The sequence below is a fragment of the Ovis canadensis genome, chromosome 9, assembly GCF_042477335.2.
Source record: "Ovis canadensis isolate MfBH-ARS-UI-01 breed Bighorn chromosome 9, ARS-UI_OviCan_v2, whole genome shotgun sequence".
NCBI classification, from domain to species: domain Eukaryota; kingdom Metazoa; phylum Chordata; class Mammalia; order Artiodactyla; family Bovidae; genus Ovis; species Ovis canadensis.
The window spans coordinates 48,031,128-48,051,318 of NC_091253.1; the positions used below are offsets into that span (position 1 = coordinate 48,031,128).

Here is a 20,191-nt window from a genome sequence, read left to right on the forward strand (position 1 = left end):
GGAGTTTCTGAGTCTATGTAAAAACTCTGATTCCTTAAGCTTTACTTAGACCAACCCCAAATGACCTTAAGTGAAAGTGAAAGTGAAGTCGCTCAGTCATGTCCGACTCTTTGGGACCCCATAGACTGTAGCCCACCAGGCTCCTCTGTCTATGGGATTTTCCAGGCAATAGTACTGGAGTGGATTGCCATTTCCTTCTTCAGGGGATCTTCCCAACCCAGGGCTTGAACCCGGGTCTCCGGCATTGTAGACAGATGCTTTACTTTTTGAGCCACCAGGGGAGTCCTCCAATGACCTTAAATAGCATAGAACCACTCCGGCCCAGAAGCCATAGGCTCCACAATGGCATATATTCTTAGTCCTCAGACTTTTTGTAGGCTTTCTCAATTAAGGGTCATAAAGACCATTTCAATTAAGGAACCCACATAGGTGATTTTAAAAAAAATGTTTACATCATTTCTTATCTTTATAAAAGAATATATCTATGAAGCAAATTTTTCTTATGTTAATGCCACTTAAAAAATTTCTTTATATCAAAGCAGCTGTGTAGACACCTAGAATATGATCCAGCTAAATCCTGAATCATACACAAAACTTCCCTAGTTCTTTGGGCACCTATCAATAATGTTAAAAATAAACTTGATAATAATAATAATTGCTGGTATTTATTAAGTACTTTCCTGTGTTCAAGATGTCAAACCATGCAGTTTATATAAGAGTTTCCTATTTAATTTTTATAAAATAATGAAAGCTAATGATGTAGGTTCCATTATCTACTATTTGATACACGAGTAAACTGAGACTTGAAATAGCTGAAAAACAGGCATAAAGGCAAGCAGTTAGGAAGTGAGAAATCTGGAATCTGAACCCAGATGGAGCTGCCCTGAGTGCCTGTGGATATTTCTGCCCTCTGAGGACTCTTTCTGTGCAACATTGGTGGTGCCTCGGAGGTTCTTTAATGTTCCCCTTGGTGTCTGTGGAAGCACAGATGCTGAAGAAGCCTTCAAGATCTTCTCCAAAACTTATTTATAAACCTTTGCTTCCTTCTTTTAAATTTCTCAATGGAAAGAAATTGTTTGCCTAAACAATCTAAGAGTTTGGTAATACTCCCTATTCAGATTAAATTCTTCTAGGGTGACATAGTAATATCCATTCTTGTTCTGGAATCGCTGCCCATGCCTGACACCCATCATGGGGTGAACATGCCCATATCTTTCATGTCAAATCCACTCTTCTCTGCTACCATCTCCTGCCCTCTCTTTCAACCGCTTGGTGACTCTTTCCTCTGAAATCTCTCTAACTTCTCTCTTTATAGAGTGTAAAACTGAAAAGTTAGTTCATCCAGGTCTAATCCAGCCTGTGTCTGCAGCACCCAATGATCCCTTTCCGGTGAGCCTCAATATGCATGTTTTTCCATGGTAGAGTGGCCTGTCACCAAGCACATCTAACTGTGGGAAGGTCTGTCACTGGTTCCACATGAACAGGCAATGCATGTGTGCAGCTAAACAGCATGGCACAGAGGGGAGCTCTTCAAACACTCTGCAGGCTCCAGAGTCCTTTGAGGGTCTAGGGCCAACCTCTGGTGGTGAGCAGCTTTCTACCCCTCAACCCCAGCTTCATTTAACCAGAACAGCTTTACTCTTGGCTAGCTAATTTGTAAGAGTTGGCATAGAATTTTACTGAGGATAAGAGGTTGCAGGTCTAAAGATATAAAACTTGACAGTCAGGGTAGAGAAAAGCCTACAAGCTTTGGAAGGAGAGAGTGAGGGGTCTGAGCTCTCCCTCTGCAACTACCAGCCTCTACTTGGTCTCTTAGATTTCAAGTCATATAGTCTCTGCCTAGAGACTGTACAGAAAATGGGGCTAAATCTTACTTTGTAGGGTTATTGTGATGATGAATAGAAGTATATGTAAAATACCAAGCACAGCATGTGTCACATAGTATCTACTTGATAGCAAGGTGCCATTTGTATTTTTGTTCCTGAAGAAAATTCGGTGTCTAGCTGGGAGTGTGTCTGTATTGTCCTTTTCAAGTACGAAGGTCAGAATATGCTACTACGACTGAGTTTTTTTTTTTTGGGGGGGGGGTTAACCTCAATTTTTGTCCAGGTCTGATGTCATGTTAACTAGTATGCTGGGTTAGATGGTATATAATTCATTTAAGTGAAAATGTAATTGAGAGGAGAGGAACATTGTTAATCCTGTGACTCAGTCTCATGGGTGGAGCCAATGTTCACTGGCTGTTTCTATTTTTTGATTATGTTCTGTAAGAAGCAGCTAATTTTAGTGAGTATATTTTCAAGCCTCTCAAGTATTTACTTTGATCTGCTGTGCTCATCACTGGGCTCTCAGCACCGAGCCCTGTGCCTGATGTGGGGTAGGTATTGTGCATCCCTGGCTCATGTGCAGAGTAGGGCCTGGAGTGAGAGCACCGAGAAGTAGCTGACCTGACACTGCTGCACATTAGCGAGGGCAAGAGCTGCTGGTCCAGGAATGCAAAGCCACACTGAATGAAACAAATAAACATTGCTACCAAAATGTGTATGAGTAAACCAAGGAGGGGTAAATCAACTTTGAACATTCTTTGGCATTGCCTTTCTTTGGGATTGGAATGAAAACTGACCTTTTCCAGTCCTGTGGCCACTGCTGAGTTTTCCAAATTTGTTGGCATACTGAGTGCAGCACTTTCACAGCATCACCTTTTAGGATTTGAAATAGCTCACCTGGAAATCCATCACCTCCACTAGCTTTGTTCATAGTGATGCTTCCTAAGGCCCACTTGACTTCGCATTCCAGGATGTCGGGCTCTAGGTGAGTGATCACACCATCGTGATTATCTGGGTCGTGAAGGTCTTTTTTGTGTAGTTCTTCTATGTATTTTTGCCACCTCTTCTTAATATCTTCTGCTTCTATTATGTCCCTACCATTTCTGTCCTTTATTGTGTCCATCTTTGCATGAGAAGTTCCCTTGGTATCTCTAATTTTTTAAAGAGATCTCTAGTCTTTCCCATTCTATTGTTTTCCTCTATTTCTTTGCACTGATCACTAAGGTAGGCTTTCTTATCTCTCCTTGCTATTCTTTGAAACTCTGCATTCAAATGGGTATATCTTTCCTTTTTTCCTTTGTCTTTTGCTTCTCTTCTTTTCATTGCTATTTGTAAGGCCTCCTCAGATAACCATTTTGCCTTTTTGCATTTCTTTTTCTTGGAGATGGTCTTCATCATTTGAAAAGACCCCAATGCTGGGAAAGATTGAAGGCAGGAGGAGAAGGGGACAACAGAGGATGAGATGGTTGCATGGCACCACCGAGTCAATGGGAGGCCTGGCGTGCTGCAGTCCATGGGGTCGCAAAGAGTCAGACATGACTGAGCAACTGAACTGAACTGAACTGAAATCAAATTTGCCTCAACATTTTAGGAAAATGGACACTGAGTTTTGGCTAATACAGTATTTCACTGACAAAGGGACCATAGGAAACAACCAACAACCAAAAAGGCAATCTATAGAGTGGGAGATAATTTTTGCAAATGATGAAACTGATAAGAGGTTAATGTCTAAAATAAACAAACAGCTCATACAACTCAATATCAAAAACCCAAACAATCCAATCAAAAAATGGGCAAAAATCTAAATAGATATTTCTCCAAAGAAGACATACAAAACACTGATGAAAGAAATCAAAGAGGACACAAATAGATGGAGAAATATACCATGTTCATGGATTGGAAGAATCAATATAGTGAAAATGAGTATACTACCCAAAGCAATCTATAGATTCAATGCAATCCGTATCAAGCTATCAATGGTAATTTTCACAGAACTAGAACAAATAATTTCACAATTTGTATGGAAATACAAGAAACCTCGAACAGCCAAAGCAATCTTGAGAAAGAAGAGTGGAACAGGAGGAATCAACCTGCCTGACTTCAGGCTCTACTACAAAGGTACAGTCATCAAGACAGTATGGTACTGGCACAAAGACAGAAATATAGATCAATGAAACAAAATAGAAAGCCCAGAGATAAATCCACACAACTATGGACACCTTATCTTTGACTAAGGAGGCAAGAGTATACAATGGAGAAAAGACAATCTCTTTAACAAGTGGTGCTGGGAAAGCTGGTCAACCACTTGTAAAAGAATGAAACTAGAACACTTTCTAACACCATACACAAAAATAAATGCAAAATGGATTAAAGATATAAATGTAAGACCAGAAACTTTTTCCTAGAGGAAAACATAGGCAAAACACTCTCTGACATAAACCGCAGCAGGACCCTCTATGACCCACCTCCCAGAGTAATGGAAATAAAAGCAAAAATAAACAAATGGGACCTTTAGATTTACAAGCTTTTGCACAGTGAAGGAAACTATAAGCAAAGTGAAAAGACAGCCTTCAGAATGGGAAAAAATAATAGCAAATGAAGCAACTGACAAAGAATTAATTTCAAAAATATACAAGCAACTCCTGAAGCTCAATTCCAGAAAAATAAACAACCCAATCAAAAAATGGGCCAAAGAACCAGACATTTCTCCAAAGAAGACATACAGATGGCTAACAAACACATGAAAAGATGCTCAACATCACTCATTATCAGAGAAATGCAAATCAAAACCACAATGAGGTACCATGTCACACCAGTCAGAATAGTTGCTATCCAAAAATCTACAAACAATAAATGCTGGAGAGGGTGTGGAAAAAAGGGAATCCTCTTACACTGTTGGTGGGAATGCAAACTAATTCAGCCACTATGGAGAACAGTGTGGAGATTCCTTAAAAAACTGGAAATAGAACTGCCGTATGACCCAGCAACCCCACTGCTGGGCATACACACCAAGGAAACCAGAATTGAAAGAGACACATGTACCCCAATGTTCATCACAGCACTGTTTATTATAGCCAGGACATGGAAGCAACCTAGATGTCCATCAGCAGACGAATGGATAAGGAAGTTGTGGTACATACACACAATGGAGTATTACTCAGCCATTAAAAAGAATACATTTGAATCGGTTCTAATGAAGTGGATGAAACTGGAGCCTATTATACAGAGTGAAGTAAGCCAGAAAGAAAAACACCAATACAGTATACTAACATATACATGGAATTTATAAAGATGGTAACAATAATCCTGTATGTGAGACAGCAAAAGAGACACAGATGTATAGAATAGTCTTTTGGACTCTGTGGGAGAAGGCAAGGGTGGGATGATCTGAGAGGATAGCATAGAAACATGTATATTATCATATATGAAACAGATCGCTGGTCTAGGTTTGATGCATGAGACAGGGTGCTCAGGGTTGGTGCACTGGGATGACCCTGAGGGATGGGATGGGGGAGGGTGGTGGGAGGGGGGTTCAGGATAGGGAACACATGTAAACCCATGGCTGACTCATATCAATGTATGGCAAAAACCACTACAATATTGTAAAGTAATTAGCCTCCAACTAAAATAAATAAATTTAAAAAAAAAACAAAGAAGACATATAGATGGCCAACAGACACATGAAAAGATGCTCAACATGGCTAATTATTATAGAGATGCAAATCAAAACCACAATGAAGTATCATCTCACATAAGTCAGAATGGCCATTATCAAAAAGTCTACAGATAATAAAGTCTGGAGAGTGTGTGGAGAGAAGGGAACCCTCCTAACCTGTTTGTGGGAATGTAAATTGGTGCAGTCACTATGGGAAACAATGCGAAAGTTCCTTAAAAACTAAAAATAGAGCCACCATATGATCCAGCAATCCCACTCCTGGGCATATATTTGGAAAAGATGAAAACTCTAATGAAAAAAGAGACACATACCCCAATGTTCACAGCAACATTATTTGGAATGATACTCAGCTACAAAAAGAATGAAAGATTGCCATTTGCAGTAACATGGATGGACCTAGAAAGTATCACACTAAGTGAAATACATCAGAAAAAGACAAATATTGTATGATATCACTTATAAGTGGAATCTAAAAAAATGAAATGGTTCTATATACAAAACAAATAGACTCACAAACCTAGCAAACAAACTTTGGGGAAAGGGGAAAAGGAGTGGGGGTTAAGGGTATAAATTACAAGTGTGAGAATGATAGATACAAACTACTATACATTAAATAGATAAGCAGCAGGGATTTGCTATATAAAGTGGAACTATATTTAATATCTTGCAATAACCTATAATGGGTTTCCCTGGTGGCTAAGTGGTAAAGAATCTGCCTGCCAATGCAAGAGATGTGGGTTCAATCCCTGGGTTGGGCAGATCTCCTGGAGAAGGAAATGGCAACCCACTCCAGTATTTTTGCCTAGAGAATCACAGGAACAGAGGATTCTGGTAGGGTACAGTCCATGGGGGTCGCAGAGAGTCAGACACAATTGAGTGATTGAACAACAACAATAATAGAAAATAACCTGAGAAATATACATAATTGAATCACTTTGCTACACACCTGAAGCTAACACAATATTGTACATAGACTGTGCTTTATGTGAGCTGAGAAGAGAGAATGTAGGTGTTACACCTGGCTTGTTGGGCAGGGCATGTTTCAGGGAAGCAGGTGAGGTGCACAGTCAGGACTTGGGAACAGAACGGCCCAGCATGAGGACTGATGGAGGCAGGCCAAGTGCCAGTTGCTACCTATGTTATACTTTTCCTCTTTTGTGAAATGTTAGTAATCAGGCCTACTTTGAGGAATAAGATATGGGAAGTGAGGGAAGTCATTCACATAAAGTTATCTTTTTTTTCCTTTAACTTTTTATTTTGTATTAGGGTATATAGTTGGGTAACAATGATGTGATTGTTTCAGGTGGACAGCAAAGGGATTCAACCATACATATACATGCATCCAATCTCCCCGAAACTTCCCTTCCATCCAGGCTGCCATATAACATTGAGTAGAGTTCCCTGTGCAGTAGGCCCTTGCTGGCTATACATTTTAAATGTAGCATTGTATACATATTGATCCCAAACTCCTTAACTATCCCTTCCCTCTATCCCTCCCCTGGCAACTATAAATTTGTTCTCTGAGTCTATGAGTCTCTTTCTGTTTTGTAAGCTCATTTCTTTTTAGATTCCACACAGAAGGGATGCCACATTATCTTTTAAAATATAAATCCAATCAAGCCATCCCTTACTGGAATCCACTCAGTGATGTCCCTTTGTACAAGAGTATGAAACCCAGCTCCTTTCACTGACCTGCAGGGCCTGTGTGACTTGGCCACTAACCATCTTCCCAGCCCAGCTTCATCTCAAACTACCCTCCCCTGTTTACTCAGCTCCAGCCTCACCGACTTCCCTAGTCTGAGGAGGTATTTTTGTCCCTTGAGCCTGCCTGTGCTGCACTGTCTGGCCAGCTGTCCTGAGCCCTCTGTGTCTTGTGAGCTCCTGTTGTCCCTTGTCTCAGCTCCAGTGTCGCATCTTCAGAGGGCTCAGTAGACCATTCAGGTAGATGCCTTCCTTTATTTCCCAGTAGGCTTTGATTCACAAAGACCTCGGTCACTTATGAACTTCTATTCTCACTAGTGATCTCCCTGAACAAAAGAAAGCTAAATGCGGGGGATGCACCTGCCCATTTTCCTGGGTCCAGGTGTCATCTAAGCCTGGCCCAGTGCTTGGCACAGACTATGTGCCCAAGGAAATTTACCAAATGATTGCATGAATGAATGAATGGGAAAGATAGAGCTTGGCTGGCACACTGTAGTTACTTGGAATTATGACTGTTATTATCATGTAGCATTTTATGACTGTGCATGTGGATCTTTAGCTCTTTCAAAATAGAGAAATAATTTATAACTTACTAAAAATAACACAGGAAAATATATATGTAAATATGAATGGCTGTTATTTTCCTTGTGATAATTTTAAATGGAAAAGCAATAGGTTTTTACATAAGTTTCTGCATGCAATCAGTGGATAGGCCGGAAAATTTTCTGTGAGTGCATGCAAGGTTATACTGCAAATAGCCCATTCATATCCAACACCAGACGGCCATTTTTCTAACCTGGAGAGGGTGTTTATAACTTTTCTTCAATCTGTATACATATTGATACAATAGATAGTTGTACATAAATAGACATTCACCAGCTCCAGCAAAATTCCTGCTGCCAAACAGAAGAAAAACGTCAGAGTAAGCTATAAAGAAAGTGCTTGGTTTTTTAAATGTAGAAATGGCAATTCACTGCATTTATACAAATTGCCATGTACTGAGGGTTGCAACTCCGAGAATGAATAGCAAGAAAAGTTGCAGCTAAGAGCAAATCTGAGAACTCTTGTTTTGAAAGTAAAGGCTTAGTCAGTACTATAGCATTCTGGCAATCTGCATAATATTAACCAGAGTGTTTTGTATTGGGACCAAGACTTTATGTATTGATTTTCTTGTATGTAAAATGTCCTGACTAAAACTTCTCTTTAAAATGCTCAAGAAGAAACTTACCTTGGATGAAACTAGAAGAATTCACATGCCTCTTACATAAGACAGGCAATGCCAAAGAATGCTCAAACGACCACACAATTGCACTCATCTCACACGCTAGTAAAGTAATGCTCAAAATTTTTCAAGCCAGGCTTCACCAATGCGTGAACTGTGAACTTCCAGATGTTCAAGCTGCTTTTAGGAAAGGCAGAGGAACCAGAGATCAAATTGCCAACATCCGCTGGATCATGGAAAAAGCAAGAGAGTTCCAGAAAAACATCTATTTCTGCTTTATTGACTATGTCAAAGCCTTTGACTGTGTGGATCACAATAAACTGTGGAAAATTCTGAAAGAGATGGGAATATCAGACCACCTGACCCACCTCTTGAGAAACCTGTATGCAGGTCAGGAAGCAATAGTTAGAACAGGACATGGAACAACAGACTGGTTCCAGATAGGAAAAGGAGTATGTCAAGGCTGCATATTGTCACCCTGCTTACTTAACTTCTATGCAGAGTACATCATGAGAAACTCTGGGCTGGAAGAAGCACAAGCTGGAATCAAGATTGCCAGGAGAAATATCAATAACCTCAGATATGCAGATGACACCACCCTTATGGCAGAAAGTGAAAAAGAACCAAAGAACCTCTTGATGAAAGTGAAAGAGGAGAGTGAAAATGTTGGCTTAAAACTCAACATTCAGAAAACTAAGATCATGGCATCCAGTCCCATCACTTCATGGCAAATAGATGGGGAAACAATGGAAACAGAGGCTGAATTTATTTTTCTGGGTTCCAAAATCACTGCAGATGGTGATTGCAGCCATGAAATTAAAAGACGCTTGCTGCTTGGAAGGAAAGTTATGACCAACCTAGACAGCAGATTAAAAAGCAGAGACATTACTTTGCCAACAAAAGTCAGTCTAGTCAAGGCTATGGTTTTTCCAGTAGTCATGTATGGATGTGAGAGTTGGACTATAAAGAAAGCTGAGTGCCAAAGAATTGATGCTTTTGAACTATGGTGTTGAAGAAGACTCCTGAGAGTCCCTTGGACAGCAGGGAAATCCAACCAGTCTATCCTAAACGACATCAGTCCTGGGTGTTCATTGGAAGGACTGATGTTGAAGCTGAAACTCCAATACTTTGGCCACCTGATGCAAAGTGCTGACTCATTTGAAAAGACCCTGATGCTAGGAAAGATTGAGGCAGGAGGAGAAGGGACTGACAGACGATGAGATGGTTGGATGGCATCACTGACTGAATGGACATGGGTTTGGGTGAACTTCGGGAGTTGGTGATGGACAGGGAGGCCTGGCGTGCAGCGGTTCATGGGGTCGCATAGAGTTGGACACAACTGAGTGACTGAACTGAACTGAACTTACTTCTTAGGTATATTAATCTGCATGATACCAAGTGACTATATAACCCAACTGTTGGATGGATTTATGAGGATGGTGCAAAAGTAACTGAGGTTTTGAAATTTGCTATTTGATATTGGAATATATTCTTAAATAAATGTGGTTATGTTATACATTATTTGAATACACATTTCTCACTTGATGTTTTTGCTAATGAGTTATTAGTTTCTGTTTGTTTTATATTTATTCTAGATTATAGAAATGATGTTAGACAAAAGGCAAATTGAAGTGTTTTTTTTATTTGAGTTCAAAATGGGTTGTCAAGCAGAGACAACTAGCAACACCAACAACACATTTTACCCAGGAACTGCTAATGAACATACAGTTCAGTGGTGGTTTAAGAAGTTTTGCAAAGGACAGGAGAGTCTTGAAGATGAACACCACAGTGGCCTACCACTGGAAGTTGACAACAATCAGTTGAGAGGATCATTGAAGCTGATCCTGTTACAACTACACGAGAAGTTGCTGAAGAACTCAGTGTCAACCACTGTATCGTCATTTGGCATTTGAAACAAACTGGACAGGTAAAAAAGCTCAATAAGTGGGTGCCTCATGAGCTGACCGCAAGGCAAAAAAATAGGTTTGAAGTGAAATCTTCTCTTATTCTATGCAAAAACAATGAACAATTTCTCCATTGGATTGTGATGTGCAATAAAAAGTGGATTTTATATGACAGCTGGTGATGACCAACTCAGTGCTGGACAGAGAAGATGCTCCAAAGCACTTCCCAAAATCAAACTTACACCAAAAGAAGGTTATGGTCACTGTTTGGTCGTCTCTTGCCAGTCTGATCATTACAGCTTTCTGAATCCTGGCAAAATCATTACATCTGAGAAGTATGCTCAGCAAATCAATGAGATGCACTGAAAATGGCAACATCTGCAGCAAGTACTGATTAACAGAATGGACCCAATCCTTCTCTACGACAATGCCCGACTGCACATCACACAACCAATGCTTCAAAAATTGAACGAACTGGGCTATGACGTTTTGCCTCATCCGCCTTATTCCCCTGACTTCTCATGACTACCATTTCTTCAGGCATCTCAACAACTTTTTGCCAGGAAAACAACTTCCACAACCAGCAGGAGGCGGAAAATGCATTCCAAGAGTTTTCTGAATCCCCAACATGCACTTTTATGCTACAGGAATAAACAAACTTATTTCTCTTTGGCAAAAATGTGTTGATGGTAATGGTTCCTATTTTGATTAACACAGATGTGTTTGAGCCTAGTTATAATAATTTAAAATTCAAGGTCCAAAACTGCAATTACTTTTATACCAACCTAGTAGTATTGGACCAATCAAACCCTAAATGTTCATTAGAAGGACTGATGTTGAAGCTGAAGCTCCAATACTTTGGCCACCTGATGCAAGAGGTGACTCGCTGGAAAAGACGCTAATGATGGGAAAGACTGAGGGCAAGTGGAGAAGGGACAATGGATGATTAGATAGCATCAAGTGACTCAATGGGCAAGAGTTTGAGCAAACTTTGGGAGATAATGAAGGACAGGAGGCCTGGTGTGCTGCAGTTCAAGGGGTCACAAAGAGTCAGACACAACTAAACAACAACAAATAGTATTTTGCACCTTGTTTTTCTGCTGTAATTTTATATACATGCTATGAATTCTTTAATTATACTGAAATTTGTAATGGTATCAGCAGAAAATACAAATAGCTGTGAAAGGATTTAGAAAAATCAGAAAGTGTGAGATCCATAGTGAGATAATACAGACAAGGAAGGAATTTTAAGGTTAAATAATAAATTATTCAGTTTTCCCACAATGTCATACTTTAGAAGTGGAACAGGTTGCATGAGACCATGAAATTTCTTATGTATTCGTATTTTGTGCTCCTTTTTCTTCTGCACATCATATATTCAGTATACATATTCCCCAAGGAAAAGTAACTTACATAATTACTTTAGAGTTGTTGGAGGGAACTGGGTATTTGTGGATAATAGAAAGTATTTTTCGTGGGTGAATGGACTGAAATCCAGAGCCTCACCCAATGCTGAGCCAAATACCAGCTACATCTGGACTTAGGATGACACAGTGTCCAGTCTTCACAGCCTCAGCCTCAGTAGCAACTGAGACTACTCCCTGAGAAATCTATACAGGGAAATATAGATTTAATAACCCAATACCAAACAGCGTTAACTGAGTTTTTATTATAGCAAGGGTTCATATTTGAGATATTCCAAAGCATAAAATATTTCTAAGGGGTGCTTTCTTTTTCAAATGAAATGATGCATCTTCCCCCCATCTGCTTGCTTATTTTGGCAGGCATACATACTAATCATGTTGTAATGAGGCTACAATTAAAGACAGTTGCCATCTCCTCAGCAAAGACCAATGGGATGGGGTCGGGGTGCTGGGGGTGGAATACATTTAAAGAGTGGAATGTGGTGAAACAGAAAGTTGGCTCAGGATTAAGAACGTGCTGCAACTAACCCACAAAACAAGTAATCCACAGGTAGGCAACATTATACTAAAGGCCCAAGGGTTGTTCTGGTCCTCTAGGTATGAACAAATATTTCCGTAACACACAGCTTTGCTTAGGATTTACTTTTTCAGCAAAGGAGATTGTGCAGAAACGCTGAAGTAATCTTTTGTGCTTTCAAATGACCATCATGGTCTGAGACGAGATGGCCATAACCCGTCCCAAGACCACACAGTTGCACGTTACCTTGGACACCAGGCTGGCTCTGTATGCTGCTAGTTGCTTCAGGTACTCCTTCTTCGCGGCCTCTGTTTTCTTTTTATAGACCTGCAACAACAGAGAGTCTTAGATTAGAAAGTGCATCTGCTTTTGTTTCCAGAGAAGTGCAATGCAGAATGATAATTGTGTGTGTTCACACGCACACACACACACACACACACACACACAATACAATAATACGTAGCTCCCCAAAGATAGTGTTTTCTTACTGAAACAAGTTTTTAAGAAGTATGGCAAGAGATTAGATAATAAAAAGATTAACAATGGTAAAATTTCCCATTTTGCATAAAGCATATGAAGAGATATACCTGGGTTAGTCTGAGAGTGGAGGCAGTTGGTTTGGAAAGATACTATGGCTGGAGGTTCCCAGGGAACCACATGTGAGTAAAGAAGCCATTCATACTTATATAAGGAGTAGATAATGTTATACTGCACTCAAATCCTGACATATACAGAGCTTCCCTCGTAGCTCAGCTGGTAAAGAATCTGTGAAAGATACTATGGCTGCAAGTTCTCAGGGAATCACATGTGAGAAAAGAAGCCATTTGTACTTATATAAGGGGCAGATAATGCTGTAGTGCACTCAAATCCTGACATATATCTCTTTGCTAAATACAAAAACAAGGACAGATTCCAAAGATGATCAATAAAGTTCAACATGCTAATCAAAGAAACAGTTATGGAGTTTGCAGGTTCATCACTAATTTAAAGTTTTGTGCCTTGAAGTTCTATTTTCAAAGACTCAGCAATCAGTGATGGCAGTCGAAGTCACATTTGGGAGTGGGCTGGGGACCCTGAGTGGCTGCGGACTGCACATGTGCCGTGACGTGTAGCCTGCTCTGGTCAGGCCCTTTCCAGAAAACACAAAAAAACACATGTTATGGATGTGTGGATGCCTCAGTGTGAAAAGGTAAAAATGTTCTGAATTGAGTTTCAATTTATAGCAGCTTTTCATTTTTCATAGGAAATCATCTTGCAAATACAAGCAAAATCATCCTAAATTGAGCAAAAGTACTGAAAAACAACTTGCTGGTAGGCTAAAGGTCACATCGCTAAGCTAACAGAAAAAAAGTTATTAGAGTCAAAAATGAAAGATAAGCAAAGTGAATATACTTTGTCTGCTATCATTAAGGTAATTATTTCAAGGCTTTAGAGCCTGCTTTTGTCAATCTTTTGAAATCAGCCCAAAAGAACAAAATATTTTTCACCATTGGATGCATTTTCATGGATACGACTATTTTAAATTTCCCACATCTCGAATTTTACAGCAAGGAATGAGGCTTGGCTACTACTTTGTAATGCTGAGCTCAAAACCAGACACAGGCCAGTGTGAAAGTGGCCTTAGAATTAGTCAAAGTATTAAATATAAATTATGTGTAAAGACCAAATATCTACCAAAGTCAGCAGCAGAAGTCAATTTATGGTTTCTGATGTGGAAGGTGGTTTGCTGAGGCCTGTCCCCGACTGTGAAATTTAAGGTGTGAGAAATATTACCTACTCATAAATATTTTAATTAAAGCAGAACATTTTACTTAAAGTAAACAAATGAGTAACCTTGTCAACAGAATTATAAAGGACCCTATGAAATGAATGTGCTCATTGTTCTCCCTTAGGGAGCGCTTTAGCCTAGTCTTTCATATTTGGCATTTTGGTATATTATAATAAAGGCAACTATAATAAGGCAATTATGAATTCATACAATAGTATCACACAATCATCTTTAGTGTCATCTTTACAATACATGGAACTAAAGAAATTTAAAAGAAACTTTTTAGTAAGAAGTCAATTAATCAATTACAGGAAAATTCTTAATTTACTGAGCTAATTATTAGAAGTCAAATTCAGATTCTTTTTTAGACACCCATATATGAAAACAAATAAACACTAAATTCCAGCAAAGTCTTTGAACAGTATGATTCATGCATATCATATGCTTTGGTTCAGTCAGAATGAGAAACATGGAGCTCTCTTGCTTTTTGATTGATTTATTTCTTTCTTCAAATACAGATTTCTGTTTGTAGTTCTCCCTCCAATCTCTTCCGCAAGACATACTTTTTATTATGAATGACCTTAAACTGACAACGTTTACATTTACTTTTAATACCTTAAAACTGTTTCAAGAGGGTTTTTCTCCCACACAGACAGAAATCCTATTCAGGACTTTGAAGCAAATATTTAACAAAAATATCTTCGATGGTAGTACGCTTTTGTAAACTTGAAGCATTTCTATCATGTTTTTTATTCATGTTACTCTAGGTGACCTATTTAGCTTCCACAGCATTGCCTGAAGCCTCATTTTCTAAGTAGCACAGGTAAGACAGTGTTCAGATGGCCTGACTGTAACATCTATCATCCTTCTTGCCCTCGGTTTCTATCGAAGAAACAGCAGCATTACTACAGTGGGGCTCCCAGTGGTTAACATCCCACAAGGTGTTAACTTTCCTGAAATTTGTTTATTAACAACCACGGGAGAAAGGTGGCAACTCGGTGTGTTTCAGGCTGGATGTATGCCCCCTGGATTCAGGGGAGATCGATGTCGTTATGGGATTCCTGACTAGCATTCAGAGCACCCTGTTTCCTCCAGATGGCTCCCTATTGGCTATTGATGACTGGCTATGTGGGATCATCCTACACATGCCTAAATACCACTTTAGGAAAGAGGAAACTCATCACGTCACATTACACGGCTTGATGGGTCTGCTCTTCCCTGAACAGCTGCAGATCTTCAGAGGGAGGATTCAAAGGGTGGTGATTTCAGGAGGTATGTTTCTGTAATTGTGTCTAAAGGGGGGTACCCTGGGTCAGAACTAAAATCTGAGGTGGCTTCCCTTACAGTAATTTAGAACCTCCACCTTTGAGAACTAGCTAATGGCTCAAATATTATTCACCCTGTATGTCCTTGTGATGCTACCCTCTAAAATTGTACAAGGATGCTTTCTGAATCCTGTCTTTGATGCAGATGTCTGAAGAAGGGCCTCAAATATATGAGAATGATAAAAAACATGTAAGAATTCCACATACTGAAATTCTTCCTTTAGAACAGATAATTAAAAATCATCAGTAAAAAGTTCCACAAAAACGTTTCAAAGCTCTATTTATGGATGGAGAAAACTCTTTCACTTGTAGAAACCAAAGATGACGCTGACTGCATTTGCAATGAGCAGTCCACTGCAATGATCAAACCTTCTAACCTAGGGGATGGGTCTGATTTACATCAAAGTTAAGTTTGGGAAAGAAGTGGTCTCTCTCTCTCTCTCTCTCTCTCTCTCTCTCAGGGAAAGACAAATATTTTAAAGAAATGTGATTCACACGGTAAATATTAGTACTCAGCTGAACTACAAAATGGCTTCCAAATGGGCCACAGCTGTTTGAAATAAAGTGCAAAGTTGGCCAGATGAGGATTTAAAAATCATAATACATCATTTATCATTTTCCCCAGCTCATCCAAACACTTTTGAATTCATCCTGTCCTAACTTAGTTAGTTGCTGTGGTTTGTTATTCTAAGAAAGCTACCATACCCTATCTAAGGATTGCATCTCAGCAGTTAAGTTAAAACATATATAATGGCTAAACTAAAACAGACCTCAAATGGCAGTTCTAGGGAATCCAAATTCTGTTCATGTAACCTAGTGATTCTATGAATCATTTTTTAAGTTGCACTACATTCTAGCATGTATACACATTTTTATAAGCGAATAATCTCTAATTAAAATCAGCAATTCAGTATCAGTGACTACGGATGCACTCAAACAGAAAACATTCTAATACAACCTGTCATTTTGCTTTTTTCACTTTCTGCTCCTTCCCCAAACAATCCGTCTAACTTATATAGAAAAGTAAAACCTTATAAATACCACTTAATTCCTTCTTCCTTCCTTCTTTTTGGCTCTGGTCCCTAGTTAATCTCTAGTTGTAGTTTATTCAACTCTTTGCAGTAATAATAAGAAAAAACACAGTTCTTCTAATTCTGGATTTTATTCAAACACTACAAAACTAAAGGCACTTTTCTTTTTGGTTAACTTCAAATGTAGTTTTTCCCCAGTATAATTTCATATTTATAGAAAATGCTTAGAAACATGGTTATGTAAGAAATAATAATTTAATCTCATTTCCCTGTAATATACAGTACTTGAGAAATTAACATTTGCAGCATCTTTGAATGCTATTATTATTTAGGACAGTTAGAGCAAGTGCATCTGTGTTTACACAGAACTTAGTCCTTAAATGCAGTTAAATTTCCATTTGTGTAACTTGCTCAGCGTTTTCTTAAGCATTCCAGAAGTCAGAGAACTTTATAAAGTGGTATTCAGAGAACTGAAAACATTATACAACATGACAAAAATTTTGCTATCGATTCTTTTTGGGATCCATCAAATGCAAACACATTGTCTGCACAATAATGGGGTAACCTGTTTCTGGAATGGTCGGGATCAGAAGCAAGCTCTTCATCTGAAAATAAGGCTGTAAAATACATCTGTCAGTTTATTAAATGAGGATGAGAGAGTGTAATGTTGTTCAATTATACTTAACAATATAGTGAGTATCTGTTATGTTCCTGCATGGAGTGAGGAACAGAAGCTACAAAACCAAAAAAAGTATTAAAATATGCTTCTGTTGTGTGCATTTTTTGTGTGAGGCATATATATACATGTATCTAATCAAACTGGTCTGGTATCTGAGATTTATCTCTGTTTATGCAACAGCCCCTCCTGGTTACATGTGATCTCCCTTGGATGCCTCATTCAGACCCCCAACCACAGGGCAGCCCTTTTAGCAGGGCAGTCTGGCACATAGCAGGTGCTTGGGAAATGCCTGCGATAGAGTGTATAATCCCTGGTCTCAGGTTTCTCTTCTGTGAGTCAGCATGGGTGTGGTACTCACGGTAGAACACCAAACTGCATGTTCTAAATTAGGGTGGGCATCAGTGGGGACAGAGGATTTGGTATACAAAGAGATAACCTGCCCTCCTGAAACATGTTTACCAATAATACACAAAGCCCAGTGGACTTGCTGCTGCTGCTGCTGCTAAGTCGCTTCAGTCGTGTCCAACTCTGTGTGACCCCAAAGACGGCATCCCACCAGGCTCCACCATCCCTGGGATTCTCCAGGAAAGAACACTGGAGTGGGTTGCCATTTCCTTCTCCAATGCATTAAAGTGAAAAGTGAAAGTAAAGTCGCTCAGTTGTGCCCGACTCTTAGCGACCCCATGGACTGCAGCCTACCAGGCTCTTTCGTCCATGGGATTTTCCAGGCAAGAGTACTGGAGTGGGTTGCCATTGCCTTCTCCGCCAATGGACTTGAGTGAGTATTATGTTCAAATTCTCTCCCTGCTGACATCATGGAACCATTTAAGTGAAATGTCTGCTCTCTCTGTGTATCAGCATGGAGTATTTCCATTTGCACTCTGTGTATTTACACCCAGGAAGGTGTGCCACAACCCCATTTATGTACCAATTAATTATAGGTATATATGCCTGTGATTTAGAAATATGTTCACCATTGGGTATAATATTTCCAACTGCTGTTTCAAGTTTTTATGAATATTAATATAAACTTGCCTCACCTTCTACAGTTTTTAAGTGAACAATTGTTTTATATATCTTCTACATCTAGCATTAAAAAAACTGGAGAAAATGCCTAATGTTTATAAGGAATTGGCCAAGATAAACACGTGTGTGAATGCTATGGTAAAACAGGATTTTAGTTAACCTTAAGTATTGTTGACATAAAATCCAAATTTTATCATAAGATATGGGGCGGGGGTGGGGGAAGGCCCCGGCAGCGCTTCTGTAGTGGGTATTTGAGCACCAATGAGGAGTAAATGATTTGATTCCACGGGCTCAGAGGATTTGTCAGCTGCCTCGTAAGTACAATTCTGGCTCTTCATATCCCTGCTGCTTCTAATTTAGCAGGACAGGCTCATAATTGAAGCAAATTAACTATTTACACTTGCCACTTCTACCAGGGGAAGAGGACACAGCAGCAGGAAAGAATGAGCAGGAAATTACATTCTTCCCACTTGTGTCAGATCTGCCCTTATATAAACACATTAACAGTAATTTCATGAGGCGTCAAACATAGGAATAAATACTGAGGGATGAAATAATGAGGTGCTGCTATTGAGCTGAACTGCTATGGCTAATATCCTTGGATATGAATTATGCATCCTGAAAGAAGGCATATGTTACAATATTCAAACAGTTTCCCTGCAAGTGATATCTGCTCATTAGGCTCTGGATAGCGAGGTAAACCTGCTCTCTTCTCCCATGACAGGGTAGCATTTACAAAAATATGCTCTCTGGGCACCGTGGGCTGTGGTTTCTCCTGAATACACCAAACCCTGAACAGGCCTTCCACTCCATTTTTAGCCTAACAGCATGTTTATTTAGCTCTTTGGCTGAAGCTTTAAAGCCATTTAATGTAATGTAAACAAGAACATTTTGTTTGTAATTTGCTAAATGTATTACAGCCCAACTGTGTCTCCAATTAGGAACTTAAGGTTCATTTAGTAATTTACATCTGGTTCTGATTTAAGGTGACTTTCCTTTCCCACTTAGGAGCTGACTTTCCGTGGCTAAAAAGGAACCAAGAATGCTTTATAGCTCTTTGGACCGATCCCTTCTGCTTCAAAGCTGGACGGGACTCTTTAATTTAGTGGGGTTTGACTTTGATGACCAGAATCACAGAATTCAGAATAATGGGGAAATACAGGAAATTTAGCTGGACCTTCATAAACAAAGATGCTGAGGGTTGCTCAAACTCCAAGGAGTCTCATATAAAGGGCATGATCTTGTTACATTATTATTTTTCTTTCTCTGTAGGTTCCAGTCAATGAAACAAAAGTAGCAAAGACCAACATCACCGTCACACTTATGTTTTATTTCCCTTTCTCTAGCTGGTGCCTTTTGGAAACGACTTACTATGTCTCTGAACCAGGTTCTCCACTGTCGTAGGATTCATTAGCATTTAAAACCTTCTGCTGGAATCCCAAACACAATCCCGCTCCCTCCCTTCCAGATTCAGCCCCATCTTCGAAAGTATTCAAATGGAGAGATCTCTGATACGTGAAGTTTGTTCAGCGGCTTTGGTAGGAACAACTCATAATGGAGGTTTTGTGTTCCTGGAGGATTTTTATCACTTCTTTTAGCTTCCTTCTGATTTCTCTTCTTTGAGAGATTCTTTACAGAAATCAAAGTACATATAGTTTCTTCCTTTCCGGGGCTTCTGAAAATAAAGACCTGCCCATCTGCAGTGGCTTCTTAGCCCTGCCTAGACTCCACAAAGAGGAAGCATGTGACACACACATACACAGCAGCCCCATTAGTCCTGTTCCCTCTGGCTGGCAAGAAAACATTCAATTGTAATCTCACTAATAGCTGTTTTTCCTTAAATATTGTAATTTTCTGAGCCCCTAATAAGTCATCAATAATTTTGCCCATTTTCCCCAGTTTGTGTTTATATTTGGAGCTGTTCATAATTGTGGGCTATTATGACAACGGGATTTCTGAACAATGGTGGTGCATGAAATCCTAGCCTTCTCCTTGAACCAGCTGCCTACACAAAGCCAGCAGCATCACGTGGGGGCTGTTCTGCAACATGCACGTTTGTCCTAAATTTTGAAGTTTAGTGGTCTGCCTCTAA

The 20,191-nt window shown here is 39.5% G+C and overlaps 1 protein-coding gene across 2 annotated transcripts in view; it reads right to left on the bottom strand.

The window, feature by feature from the left end:
* TOX (thymocyte selection associated high mobility group box) overlaps positions 1–20,191 on the bottom strand; it is a 308,791-nt gene that overhangs the window by 18,136 nt on the left and 270,464 nt on the right. For both annotated transcript variants that reach the window (XM_069600073.1, XM_069600074.1), the window contains exon 6: positions 12,517–12,597. In XM_069600073.1, the coding sequence (XP_069456174.1) occupies positions 12,517–12,597 (81 nt within the window). The remainder of the gene's footprint in view (positions 1–12,516; positions 12,598–20,191) is intronic.